General features: G+C 39.2%; 1 protein-coding gene across 1 annotated transcript in view; it reads right to left on the bottom strand.

Annotated features, from left to right (window-relative positions):
- The window catches only part of IMPG1 (interphotoreceptor matrix proteoglycan 1), a gene marked incomplete at both ends in the record, with an annotated part of 162,788 nt that overhangs the window by 120,845 nt on the left and 27,291 nt on the right, over positions 1-14,652 (bottom strand). The window contains 3 exons of the mRNA XM_080700082.1: positions 6,511-6,575; positions 12,559-12,587; positions 12,833-12,999. Coding sequence (XP_080556208.1) covers positions 6,511-6,575; positions 12,559-12,587; positions 12,833-12,999 — 261 coding nt within the window. The remainder of the gene's footprint in view (positions 1-6,510; positions 6,576-12,558; positions 12,588-12,832; positions 13,000-14,652) is intronic.

Below are 14,652 nucleotides of genomic sequence, written 5' to 3'. Positions count from 1 at the left end.
AGTGCCACTTATCACGGTGAGGTTGTATTAAGTGATGGTACTGGCCATGGAATTGTGGTTCCTAGTGGGAATATTTGGCATTGAGTATCAGAGTCATCTGGCGAAGGTGACTTTTCAAAAATTTACTTTTTAAAATTAACACATAAGGACTTCCGGGAAGATGGAGACCGAGAAAAGCAGGGCTTAAGAGCCCCGCTAACAGCCAATCTCTATTAACACAAAATCAGCGCCTTTCATAGCCAGAAAACACCATCACCAGAGAAAAAAAAAACTCACCAGCCCCAGAGAGGAGGGGGTCTCATAACAGAGCTCAGAGCCACAGAGGAGATACGCCGGCCTCACGGCCGAGGGCGCGACAGCAGCGCCTTACTGCCAGCGGCAGCGGCGAGATCACCAGATGGCTACGGCTACAGACCAACGCACTCAACAGCCCACCAGGCTCCAGAGAGGAGTGGCGGACAGCGAGCCGAGATGAGCCGCTGCGGAAGAGCCCTGCGGGATTCGGCAGATTTTTCAGTGCAGGGAGCATCTAAAGCTCCCAGTGGCTGGGCTCAGCTCATGCTGTAGGGACTCAGAGTGGAGTTCAAAAACAGAGAAGAAATACACCAGCCTCATGGCTGAGGGCATGGCAGCGGCGCCATATTGCTACCAGCGGCAGCGGCAGCAGCAGCGAATTCACCAGTCCACTACAGCTCCATCTGCGTATTCAACAACAGTGAGTCAAATGGTGGGCCCCAGAGGAGAAATCCCAGTACTGACTCCCAGGGACTTGGCCCAGTGGGGGAGTGGTGGTGGCAGAGATATCACACCATAGAACGCGCAACCTGGCACTACCCATAGTCTAAAGCAGCCTCTATTGACTCCCTGGGTCTGAGACTTGGCGATACAACCCAGTAAAGGAGTAGTGGTGACTGAGATACCACAGACTCGAGATCCAGAGCACCTTAAGTGAAGTCATAGTGACCCAAGGGAAGAACCCAGAGAAGGCACAAACTCCTGAAATCATGGGAAGGAGGAATAACAATGGAGCAATGAATGCCCACAATCCCACAACATCAGAACCCGATAAAACAGAAATTCAGAGATTTCTAGAAGATCAAATCAGGAAAATAACTTTAGGAATAATAGAGGTGTTTCGAAAAGAATTCAGAGAGAGCCAAAAAGAGATAAAGGATGCAATTAATGAAGTAAAGGCCTCAATTCAAAGTACAAACAACCGATTAGATCACATAGAGAATAGAATCTCGCTCTTAGAAGATGAGCAATCCAAAAATGAACGCAAAGTTTCTAATCTAGAAAAAAATATCCGACAGCAGGAATCTGACATTGAAGAAATATGGGCCCATTTTAAGAGAGATAACCTAAGAATAATTGGAATACAGGAGGGAAAAGAAGGTGAAACCAAAGGGATCAATAATCTCTTCAAGGAAGTAATAGAAGAAAATTTTCCAAACATAGAGCAAGAGGTTGATACACAGGTCCAGGAAACTTATAGAACTCCCTTTAGACAGGATCGGAGAAGAGGGTCCCAACGCCACATAATTGTCAAAATGACCAATGTGGAAGCCAAGCAGAGAATCTTCAAGGCAACAAAAACAAAGGGCCAAGTGACATTCAGAGGCAAACCAATTAGAATCACTCCAGACTTCCCAAACCAAGTCATGAGAGCCAGAAGGGCTTGGAGTAACATATTCCAAACTCTGAAAGAAAACAACTTCCAGCCAAAAATTTCCTACCCAGCAAAACTTTCTATCAAATTAGATGGAGAAATAAGAAGCTTCCATGACAAACAGAAACTGAAGGAATTTATGTCTTCAAAACCAGCACTAGAGAAAATACTCAAAGAGATTAACTACAGAGAAGAAATAGGTAACACACACCAGAACCAGAGAAACAAGATTTTCCATCCAACAGACAACTAAGATTGGTTATCTGTGGAGATTCATTATTTATGTTAGTCTTATACCTATCTCTAAATTGTATTGTTTGCTTTTATTGTTAATTTTTAGGATTTCTAGTTGGAATATTAATATACCTTCAGATATAGCATTTGGAAATATTTTATCCCATTCTATCAGTAACTTTTAACTCTGTTTACATTGTCTTTGAATATACAATATTTTATTTTTTAGGGAGTTTGTATACTCTTCTGTTGCCTGTGCCATTGAAATCATATCCAAGAAATCACTGCCAACTTCAATGTTGTGAGGTTTATGACCCAGATTTTCTTCTAAAAGTTTATAGTCTTAAGATTTATATTTAGGTCTTTTATCTATTTTGAGTTAATATTTGTATATGGGATGTGGTAAGGGTCCAATTTTATTCTTTTTCATGTAATTATTATTTTTCAACAATATTTAGTTAAAAGATTATTATTTCCTCCACCAAATGTTCATGGAAACCTTGTCAAAAATAACCTGACAATATATGGCAGAATGTATCTCTAGGCTTTTATTTAACTCCAATGGTTTATATATCGGTCTTTAGAACAGTACCACACTGTTTCAATTATTGTAGCTTTATATGGTTTGAAATTAGAAAATATATATCTTCTAGCTTTGTTCTTTTTTGAGATTGTTTTGGGTATCTAGAGTCCATATTACATATTAGGATAGATTTTTTTCCTGAAAAATAAATATATAAATATATGATAGTTTCACCTAAAAAAAAAAAGAAAAAAAATATTCTCTGGTAAGAAAGAAAGCAAAAAGAAATATTAAAATGTTATCTTTAAGTTATCAAAAGCTTGGTATCAGACAAATGAAACTGTTATGTGAGATTATAATTTTTAATTTTGGATAAATTGCTATAATACTAGATGTCAACCACTAAGCCAAGCATGGGAAGGAGGAATGGGGAGGGAATGGGGTGGGGATTGGGTGGGGGCTGACTGGGCGATGTGTGCATGTATGTCTACATAAGTTTTTTGTATCCCACTATGATATATGAATACATTGCACCAATAAAATTTAAAAAAATAAAATTAACACATAAATATTAATATATATTTATAGGGTAACACATGATGTGTTGATACATGCATGCATTGTGTAATGTTCAAAGCAGCATAAATATATTCATCTTCTTAAACACATCATATTTTTTTGTGGTGAAAACATTAAAAATTCTAGTATTTTTTTTTTTGTGTGTGTGTGGTATTGGGGACTGAACCCAGGGGCACTCTATCTCCAAGCTACACTCTCAGCCTGATTTTTATTTTTTATTTTGGAACAGGGTCTCACTAAGTTGCAGAGGGCTTCACTAAGTTGCCGAGACTGACTGCGAATCTGGATCCTTCTGTCTCGGCCTTCCAAGTACTGGGATTACAAACTAGATTAAAAATTCTAGTTTTAAAAAAACATACAGGAAGTTATCCAAATTTATATAATCATGTTGCTGTGTAATAGAACACCCTGGCATCTTCCTCTGCAGCTCTAGTTTGAAAACTTGCAGGAGGCAGTGGGGATGGAGGTGTTCTACACCTGGGCTTCCCGAGAATATTGCCCATTTAAGGTGTCTCCAAGTCTATAATTTGCTGTATAATTAACTAGTACTACATTATTGTTATAATAAAAAAGTACGTAGCTAATTCACTAGGAAAACATTTTTTTGTATGTTGTTATTTGGATATCATTCTATTTTATTGCCATGAAGAGAAAAATTACCCAGACTACTAAAACTAAGAATAATTATTAAGTAAAATGAGCTTATCTTTCAGTGCATTTAACTTCTTTTCTAGATAATTTCACTCTTCCTTCATACCTAAAGTACCTAGTAATGTTTCCTATACAAACTTAATCTCAAGAAACCATTGTAACTAAAAAACTTACTTTATTGTGACTGAAAAACTCAATTGCAAGCCAGGCATAGGGGCACATGCTTGTAATTCTAGCATTAGGGAGGCTGAGATGGGAGGATTGCGGTTCACAGACAGCCTCAGCTACTTAGTGAGATCCTTTGTAACTCAATGAGACCCTGTTTCAAAATAAAGAATAAAAAATAGGGCTGAGGGTATAGCTTGAAGGTAGAATGCCCCTGAGTTCCATCCCCAGTACTGCAAAAAGAAAAAAGAAAGAAAGATAAAAGAAAAAAATTGAAAAACTTAATTGCAATAATGGTTTGACCCTACTTACTGACTCTCTATCCTTGAGAGTGGGCTTTAAATTTTAAGGATTTGAGCTTCAGGTCAAAGATAGGGGAAGTTTAATTTTTGAAGCTCAAATTTAAATATCCAAATTCTACTACACTGGCAAAAAGCATCAGTAATGAAGATGGAGAGGACTGGAGTGGGACATGAAGCTTGGGAGAAGAGAGTTTTCTTTTGAGTAAAGCGTTCAAACCATCCCTGCATTTGCACTGTTAGAAGATTTTCTCTCTTTCAGCACAGGACCATTGCTGATGCCAGCTCTTTGACAAGATAATGAGAATCGCTGTCATTGCAATGAGAACTGGACATTCTGATTGAGTAGCATTGTAGAAATTATCTCAATGTAGAAGTGTCTGTGCATGGACCTCAACTTTGGGTGTCCGTGAGCACTGGAAAAATAAACTAAAAAACATTTGTTGCTGGTACTCAAGTATATACTAGTGATGGCCCAGAGGTAGAATGCCCTACACACACACACACACACACACACACACACACACACACACACTTCTCTCATTAATTTTGATTGTTATTCAATATTAAAATGAAGTCAATATGAAGCATCTTTTTGTATTATTTTCTTCTGTAAATAATTCTTTTTCTGAATAAGATTTCTTATTAGATGTCACAAGTCAAATTTTATCTGTTTAAAAGGGGAATTATAGGCCGGGCGTGGTGGCACACGCTTGTAATCCCTGCGCTTGGGAGGCTGAGACAGGAGGATCGCACAGGTTCGAAGCCAGACTCAGCTACTAAGTGAGACCCTGTTTCTAAATAAAATATAAAATAGGTCTGGGAGTATATCCCGGAGGTAGAAAGCCTTTGGGTTTCACCCCTAGTACCACCAAAAAATAAAAAATAAAAAATAAAAAAATAAAAGGGGAATTACTAAATATGTGGCTCTTTTTATTAGTAAAAGTGTGTTTTAAATTGGGTGTGATGGTGCACCTTGCAATCCCAGTACTTGGGAGGCTGAGACAGGAGGATGGCAGATTTGCAGCCAGCCTCAGCTACTTAATGAGGCCTTCTGCAATTTAATGAGGTCCTGCTTCAAAATAAAGAATAAAAAATGGGCTGGGCGTATAGCTCAGAAGTAGAATGCCCCTGAGTTCTACTGTGTCTAGCACTGAAAAAAAAGTGTGTTTTATTACTTATTATAGTTGGAATTAAATGGCTTGTTTCATTCTTAGCTATAAGTAAATCTAGAAATGGTAGCTTAGCTGAATTTAGGAGAGATACTAAAACATAATTGTAGCAGCTTCTGCATAAGATCATCACTGATGCCAATTCTTACAAATTTTAACATTATGAGATTATGGGAAACATAATTATTATTTCTTATAATTTCATGGGAAAATGGTAAAGCTATAAAATACTTGAAAAAGAAATTTCAAACATAATAAATTTAGGGAAAATAATTTATTTTTCCCTTTGGAAAACATAAAAACAAATAGTAATATTTAGCATTGGCAAGTATGAAATGAGATGAACTCTTGTCTTTTTGACCATTGGACCATTTAAATTATAATAAGATTTCTAGAAAACAAATTTGGCATAATCCATTAAAAGTTTTAGAAATTGGTGATTTCACAAAGACTAATGCTTAAATATGTTAATTAAACATTTGTAATGACATATAAACATTTAGCAATGATGGAATGGTTAAGTTGATTACAATTATGTAGATGCAATTGAATATTGAAAGTCATTAAAATGATTAATTTGAAAAAGTTTAGTAGAACTGCAAAATGTTCTTTATGTCATGTTAGTGTAAAAAATGGTGCAAACTCTAAGTATGGCATCAATAATACATAAATGTAATAGAGAAAAATGGGAGGTGATAGGCAAAACCTCTGATGAGGATGGGTGCCTCCAAATTATAGGATATGGACGATTTGGTTTTACCTTCATTCTCTTTTCTTTTTTTATTAGATATGTTTTATTTGGGATTCTTTTTTATATTTTCCAATTTTGTACAATGATTTCAGATTATTTTATGAGGTCGGAACCACCAGTTAGAATTGAGAAAGCACAAGCCGGGCGTGGTGCTTGTAATTCCAGCATTTGGGAGGCCGAGACAGGAGGATTGCGGTTCGAAGATCTCAGCTACTACTTAGTGAGGCCCTTTGCAACTCAGTGAGACCTTGTTTCCAAACAAAGAATAAAAAACAGGGCTGGGTGTGTAGCTCGGAGGTAGGATGCCCCTGGGTTCCATCCCCAGTATCGAAAAAAAAAAAAAATTGAGAAAGAAAGCACATTATAAGTACTCTAGCAACTTCAAGGAAGGATTGCTTTGCAAATACCATGCCTTTGTGAGTATCTGAATTAGGTTCAGAAGCAGGGGATGTGAGAGTCGAGCTTACCTGCTGAAAGCACGGCAGTTCCAGCTGGTTCTGCCAAAGTCTTCTCTGCTGCCATCTCATCTTTTCTATCAGCAGAATAGGAAAAAACAAGACCAGGTGAAAGGAACTTGAGACAACATGGAAGCTGCATTCACGTTTGCATGTACTAAGTAGAGCTAAGATCAGTGGGGAGAGCATGCTTAAAACTGGATTCAACTGCTTTTTATTACAAGAGTAACATTTGAATATCTTCCCAATGAAGAGAAGCTCAGTCCCCACGTGGTGCTTCCCACGAGCATCCTGGATTTTGTGGCCCTGGGGTGCATTTCTTTAGAAGGCAAAGCTGGTCTTTGGAGCCTGATGACTTATAGTTCCATTGTGCTTACATGTGTCCTTGACATCATAGATAACAGATGACATGATCTGTGCCTGAAATATCCTTAAAATCTCAGGCTTCCAAGCCTGCTAATCAAGATAGTTACTATGTTTATCTAGGAGAATTATTCTTGTGGTTACAGTGATGGGAGTGAGTGAGGTTTCTGGATAATAGAGGCGCAAGTCTTTATTCTGGACACACTCACTGCCTGCAGTGGTAACCCTTGGGAGGTTGGGGGTAAGGGCTTGGTGCTGTGGACTGTAGTGTAGAAGAAATTCTAGGAGCAGATACAGGGTCACGGTGGTAAAGCTGTCTACACATATGAAATTGGATTTTAGCAATCTTTATTTAGAAAGTAGTAGTGGTAATGGTATTTTTGAAGCTCACTGAAAGATTTGTTTCTATAAGGTGTTAGGTCCCACCGGGTTGTTTCTGGTTTGGTAAAATATATTTCATCTAATGTTTTATGGTTCATGATGATGGGAAGAAAAAAACAAATGGTTCAATGTTTTGTTGTTACAAAGTCATATAGATGGGTTAGAGGCAACAGTACCATCTACATATTTCTTCCACAGCCACATTTTCCAAAGTGTTAGTAAGCGTAATATACAAAATATTATTAACCATCCTGGTATACCCTCTGACTAGTCAAAATGGATGTCAGTTGTTAAAAAATGAATGATTACTTCGGTACACACAGGCCAAATATAAACTTAGACTTTCTAGTGGAATCTAAAATGAGCTATTCTTGTTATTTTTTTGGCATTATAGCATATGTTCAAAAATAACTTTAATGGAGATCAATTAAGGACTTTTTAATGTATAAATAAACTCTCACTATGTCAAACATTGTAGGGTTTATAACTTGGGCCATTTTTCTTTTTCTTTTTACTTTATAAATCTTTATTTATAGATTCCTTCCTCCTATTATTGGCATGGTCTCATTGTCTTACTTTGAAAATAACAAAGGAGAGAATGATATCAATGCTGGCGATTGCATTGGTTATAAATCAGCAGGCAATTTTGTGCAGGGCTCTGTGCCAGTTGCTGTTTCCTTTACGATTAGGTGATTAGGTGTGACCCTGCCACCAAGCTGGCACCGTGCACCATCAGCGGGCATAAAGGTGTGAGAAGTTGGGCCACTCGGTTCTTCCACTGGCTTTTAATTCAAAGTTATTTAAAGTTGGCAGACTTATGAAGTAGTCAGGTGAGAAAATTTTCTCTTTTGTCTTTTTGGAAAGGTTTGAAGTAAGAGAAAAAATTATTTTCCTTTTTTAACTTGGTAACTACAGCTAATGTTTGTCTCTTGCTCCTTCTTTCCAGCAATGTTGGCAGGTACAGGAATAGATGGAAAGATTCTATTGCTTTCTCTTTCTGGCTCAGGTTATAATTTTTTATAATTTTAAATGTTTCTCTACCCAGACTTGGTATATTATGTTGATTTTCTCTTATAGGGTGGCCCCTTCCTTCCTTCCTCCCTCCCTCCCTCCCTTCCTTCTTTCCTTCCTTTCTTCCTTCCTTGCCAAGACCACCTGCTGCCTCAGCATCTATGTGTTGAGACCCCACTCCACATAGCCAATCGGCAACAAGCCCCGAGAAGGGGGTGTCGTCTCTGGCCAAAGTAACCCCCACTTTTAGATACCCTTCATGACTATTATTTTCTTGGTAATGATTCCTTTTAACTCTCTACATGAATTGCTCCGGTGATGTGAGATCAGGACTATGAAAGAAATTGAGTCCATGGAAATAAATTCTCTAATAATTTGTCTAAATGTCCTTGGCTTTGCTCAATAGTAATGAAAAAACTGGCCAGAACTCAGATGCTGTGATAAGCATTCCAGCTGCAGCAATCACAAATGGTCTCCGACCCTCATTCCTATCACTAACTTAGGTTAAGCCATTAACTCCGGTAACCGTTAGCTCAGTTTAAGGTAACTCTGTTTACCCTTGAGATCCTGCCTAGAGACAGAGAAGATAAAACTTTGTGTGTGACTTCAAAGCAATTTAGTTGATGAACAACTTAGTTGCCCAAATACAATAGAGCCGAAGGAAAAAGATTGTTGACTTTTATGCCCAGTATGAGTGAGCATTCCCTGAGACAGAGAGACTGGCCGCATGGTTAGAAATGAATATGACAAAATAAAGGACAGATGTTCTAAATATATATATATATATTTTCATATATATATATTTCATATATATATATGAAAGGAAATACCGTAAGAGTAAGAAAAGCATTTTTGCATGAAGAAGAGCTTATCATGAGAACGTCCCAACTGGGAAAGAAAGGAATTAGAAAGTTAGAAGCAGGTTGCAGAGGGTTTGTGACAGGGAAATGGATTATTAAAGATGAATAGGCTTTTAATAGGCTTGTTGTCTAAAGAAGAGTGTTCAGCAGTTAAGGAAATACATCTGACAACTAAATCCAAGAACTTCATGGTGTTGTTTGTGGTGTTTTATTTGCCAAGCTGTGTTGTGAGTTTTTGTAAGCTTTCAGACTTCAAAAGGCAAGGCGGATGAGATCTTAGAGACTCCCATTGCATCTCCCTGGACCGCCATATCTCCCCATGCTTGTCATATGGATATAGATGGAAACTTCAAAAAAGAAAGCAAAAGAAGATTCCATGAGAAGGCGTATTCTCCAAGCCCTGGGCCTTGGGCGCGCCTGTATTTCCTCTGGAAGTTACCCTTTGGACCTGCTCTGCTGCAATATCAGAAGAAAGATCCAGAGTTAATCTCCTAAATGCTGGACTAGTCATTTACTTTGTTTGCTTGTAATTCACTATTGTTTTGCTGTGATTATGCCCCTTTTCTTTTTTCTCCTATTATTAATCTCACTGGTGAAGGGTATAAATTTTTCTGGGTTCCTGTAATAAATTTTCATTGGCTCAAGAAGCCTTTGTCCATATCAGATTCTTTCTAGAGAGCGCCGTCACTAGGAACTCTTAGTTCCTAGAAGGGAAAGAATCACTGCAGATAAGAGGCTGCAGTATTTCACTCTAATCCTTCCCCATCTTTGCTGAGATTTTCGACCGTGAGTGGACTCACGCCCCAATTAGACTGAGCTGGTTTGCGACCCTTCCTTCCTTCCTTCCTTCCTTCCTTCCTTCCTTCCTTCCTTCCTTCCTTCCTCTTCCTTCTGTACTGGGGATTGAACCAAGGGATGCTCTACCTATTAGTCACACCCCTAGATTTAAAATTTTTTTTGTTTTGAAACAAGGTCTTGCTAGGTTGCTGAGTCTCAGTCGTTGAGGCTGGCCTCGAATCTGCGATCCTCCTGTCTCAGTTTCCCAAGTACTGGGACTAAAGATGTGTTCCCACCACACCTGGCTCTGCTTTCTTTTTTTGAAAGTGGAAGAGTCAGAAAGTGTCATTTAGTGCTTAAATCAGAGGAGTCAATACATCTGTGTCTTGTGAACACAATTCATACTCTAATACTAGACTCTTCTAACTCACATATTTTCCTTGGCAATAACTTATTTAGATTTATAAAATAGGGCTTAATAGACATAACTAATTGATTAATAGAATGTATGATAACTTTGCCCGGTTTTTGTTATAATCAAAGTCCGGGACCCCAGGGTGACAGAGACTACCACCACACAATAATGCAAACAACAAGAAGGGGTTTATTGGGGAACTAGCTCGAGCTAGGGTCCAAGTCCCTCCAATGCAGTGTAGTCTTGACAAAGACCCCAAGTCTTTGTTCTAAGGCAGTTTTATACATTTCAGTCACTAGGGCTGTGATTTACAAAGGAGTTATTTTTAAACCAAAAGGAAATTTTTACTGCTGTTATCACAAGCAATGGACAGGATATTTGGTGCCTTCCATTTGGTTCGTGCCTCCTGGGGTTGGTTGGGAGTTTTTCATCCTCACCCAGTTGTCAAAACTGGCACTTAACTGTTAGTTGTATTCCTGGGAAACTGTACCTTAGGCCTAGCGTGTTTGCTGTATGGATGAAACCTGTCATGGCTCTGCTTTGGTCCTACATTTTGTGCATAGATGCACATGTATAAAAGAGTTCCTGTCCTTGAGAAATTTATACTGTCACAAGGAAAAGTTCAGTGAAAACGCGAATGCCCAGCAGAGTATGAGGTTCAGAGTGGGGAGTGCTGCAGGCTCAAGTAGGCTGTCAAGGTATCCTCAGGCAGAGTCCACCTTCTGCTAGAAAGAGTCAGATTTGGTGGGGTGGAGAGGATAGGGCAGGTTCATCCAGGCAACAAGGGCTTGCACTGTGAGGAAGTGGCCTGGGGGCAGCAGTGGGGTCAAGGGTCATGGAGACAAGTCCTGAAGGTCAGGGGTGAATGGTCTTGGTTTATTAGTCTGGCCTCTGTGAAGGACCTAGGAGGAAACAGGTAACTCACCCACAGCTGGGTAATGTGAGCAAGGGCTAATAAGAGGTGTATTTGCTAAGTTGTGGAAAGGGTATAGGAGCAACCAGGAGAAAGAGGGCAACACCTGGGGATGGTGACCGGGGGATGCTGAGACCACCCAGGCCAGGAGGAGTGAGGGGATACCAAGAACTAGTCAGAGAAGAATCCCTTAAAAGTGTGTCTAGGAGGAATGAGCTGAAGTTGAAGGAGGTCAATAGCTTTCAGACTCCTTAGAGAGGTGTGTGTGTGTGTGTGTGTGTGTGTGTGTGTGTTAAATTTGATGACCTTATTCTCCCTTCTCCCTTTGATCTCTCCCTTCCCATTTGCTGGCCCTACCCAAATCTGGAGGGCCAGGGTACCAGGGATGCTGCTTTGCACATGGGGTGGAGAAGATGGGGAGCGGGATATTCAGAAGGGCAAGGAGAAGATGGGGGGATCTTTGGACCACCATTGAACAGGCTCAGCGTAACAAAAGGTATAGTTCAGATTTAGTCTAGCAGCAGTTATACAAGTTAAAGAGAAGAGGACATTAGAGGCAGGGACATCTGTTAGCAAGATTAGATTTGATGTTTTTCACAGAATAAATTAATAAGCTCCTTGAACAGATTGGTGGCAAAGAGAATAAGAACAAAAGTAACAAATGTGAGAAGTATTATAGAGAACTTCCAGTAATTCATATGGCCAAATTTGTGTCTCTTTTTGTAGCGTTACCTTTAGATCAAGATTTCTATATGTTACAAAATGTGTGTAATGTGTGAGTTTAGAATCAATATTCTTCTTCTTTTATAATTTTATCTAATGTACTTTCCCTTCTCTTTTTTGCTTCTTTTTTGCATTTTGGTTGTTTTATTTGATATTCAGGTCTTGATGAGGATATAACTCAGTGCTTCAGTAATTTAGTATGAGAAATACTACTTTTTTTTTTTTACAGCATATCAAATGAGAGTTCAAAATTCAGCTTGCTGTGTGATTGTATAAAATATCTTCCCAACATATTTACCATAAATACTAAAAATCAAACTATTTTAATTGTGCTGTATTTCATAAATAAAAATATACTTTAGGTAACTATCACCTGGTGATAAATTCCCTTTTTCCCCTGTGAACAGTGTGAACATCTATCTCCATCTATAAGGTCTAACCATTTTCCTTTTATAAACTCATTTATCTTTAGTACAATACACTCATAAATTGTCAGAATAACCTACACAGATCTTTGTGGCTGACATAAAATCATGACGGTACAATAGCTTAGTCTCACTCCATTATATGATCTTTTGAAAGTCAAGAGCACACAGCACTCTATTTTGGGTACTTACCTCTCAGGAAAGCGTCTCTGTTTCATTCTCTGCAAAAAGATTAAAAGTAATTTTACAGGAGATAATGTCAACTGAAGAGCCAAAGTCTATTTTCCTTCCCTTCTCCTTTCAACTGCACGTCACCCTGCCCATACATTATTCTGCAGGAATGAAATTCCTGTTGGCACTATCAGATATCTCCAAGCATTTCTTCTACTAACCCTTATTCTGTGGAGAGCAGTTCCAGAGAAGCAAGGGCTGGAGGGCTAGGAACTACTTGGGCAGTCGGGTTCACCTGCTGGAGGAGATCCAGGTGCTCCTGTGAGTTGCTGAAGTTTTTCCCAATGTCAAAGAGGCAGAAGGACTCCTGCTGGCAGTTGCTGACCCAGTCTTGGTATTCTCCTGTTTCAGGGATTCGATCCAGAAAGATCCTATATGCCTCCCATACCACTTCCTGACATACTGCAATACAGAGCCATTAAGGGTGGAAAAGGGATGCATTTTAAGAAAACGTATAAATTCTTCCCCCAAAACAATCTGGTTTGTGTTGACACACTAATCTACAGCCCATAAAATCAATTAATTGCCAAAGTGATGGCACATATTTGGAATTCCAGTATTTGGGAGGCTGAAATAGGAGGATAGCAGCCTCAGTAACTTAGCAAGACCCTGTTTCAAAATAAAAAGGCTGGTATATGGCTTGGAGACAGAATGCTCCTGAGCTCAATCCATAGTACATGAAGAAGAAGAACAAGGGGGAGGAGGAGAAGAAAAAGGAGAAGGAGGAGAGGAGGAGGAAGAGAAAGAAGGGGGAGGAGGAGGAGAAAAGGAGGAAGAGGAAAAGGAAGAAGAGGAAGAAGAATAAGAGGAGGAGGAGGAGGAGGAGGAGGAGGAGGAGGAGGACGACGACGACGACGACCACGACGACAACTACGACGACAACTACGACGACAATGATTACAAAATATTGACTGGGCACTCACTATGTGCTACAGAGAAGAAAAGAAGATAAAGAATATGGTGTGTGTGTGTGTGTGTGTGTGTGTGTGTGTGTGTGTGTGTTCATGTGTAAGGCTGCACTGAGAAATAGGTTGAGGAAGACCTCACTATAAAAGTGCCTTTTGAGCAGTTTGGAAAAAAGCAATCCCTCCTTGCCCCCTTCCTCCATAACCAGATTGTAGAGGAAGGATATCAGTGTGGCTGGAGCCCGACTGGAAGTGATAGGAGGTGAAGATGGGAAAAAGATAAAAAGAGGGGAATACAGATCACACAGTGCCTTGCAGATCAGAAGGCTCCAAACTGGAGCATGGATACCATAGCTGTTCTGGAAGTCTTTCCAAGTGATGATGAGCAGGCACACCGGAGTCGGTTTTCAGGTCTCATCTTTCTGTGCATGCCTTTGTGCATGCCTTCCTAAAAGTGGTCTTCCTAGGACATGCCTATCCTTTTCACTTTACTTCCAATGACAGTCATCCATCCATCCATCTATCCATCCATCCATCCATCCATCCCTAAGCTTGTGGTGGCACAGTGCCTCTAGATTGCCATACAAAGGGGGAGTTTAAAATATCAGCATTGAAGTTGAGAAAAGGAGTGAACTTAGTTGCAGAATAACACATTTGGCCCTTTAGGTAATTTTTGATTCTTTGTTTTCAATAAATTAGGAGTCTTAATTGGGCTGACAGTTGATAGATCATTAAAAATAATGATGACAGGTCATGATGTATTGTTGACATAAAATGCTAAAGGAATTTTAAAATTAAGGATATTTATTATAACAAAACTTTGTTCCCATCTATTTATGTGTCTAGACAACTTTTCTCAGTATTCAAATGAAACTAAATAAAAAAATAGGGATAAAACTGATGCTAAATTTGATGGGTGCTCTGGCACCTCCCCATAATTCCAATATGTGGGAGGCTAAGACAGAAGGATTATAAGTTGAAGACCAGCCTGGGAAACTTGGTCAGGCTTTGTCTCAAAATAAAAGGGGCTGAGGTTGTAGCTCAGTGGTGGAGAAGCTTTGGGTTCAATTCCCAGTATGGAAAAAAATTCTAAACTCTCATTTTAGCAATGCACAATGTAAATATCGACTAGTAAAGCCAAGTGAGGTGG

Source organism: Muscardinus avellanarius, assembly GCF_963383645.1.
Source record: "Muscardinus avellanarius genome assembly, chromosome: 8".
NCBI classification, from domain to species: domain Eukaryota; kingdom Metazoa; phylum Chordata; class Mammalia; order Rodentia; family Gliridae; genus Muscardinus; species Muscardinus avellanarius.
This window is presented reverse-complemented; position numbering and strand designations above follow the sequence as displayed.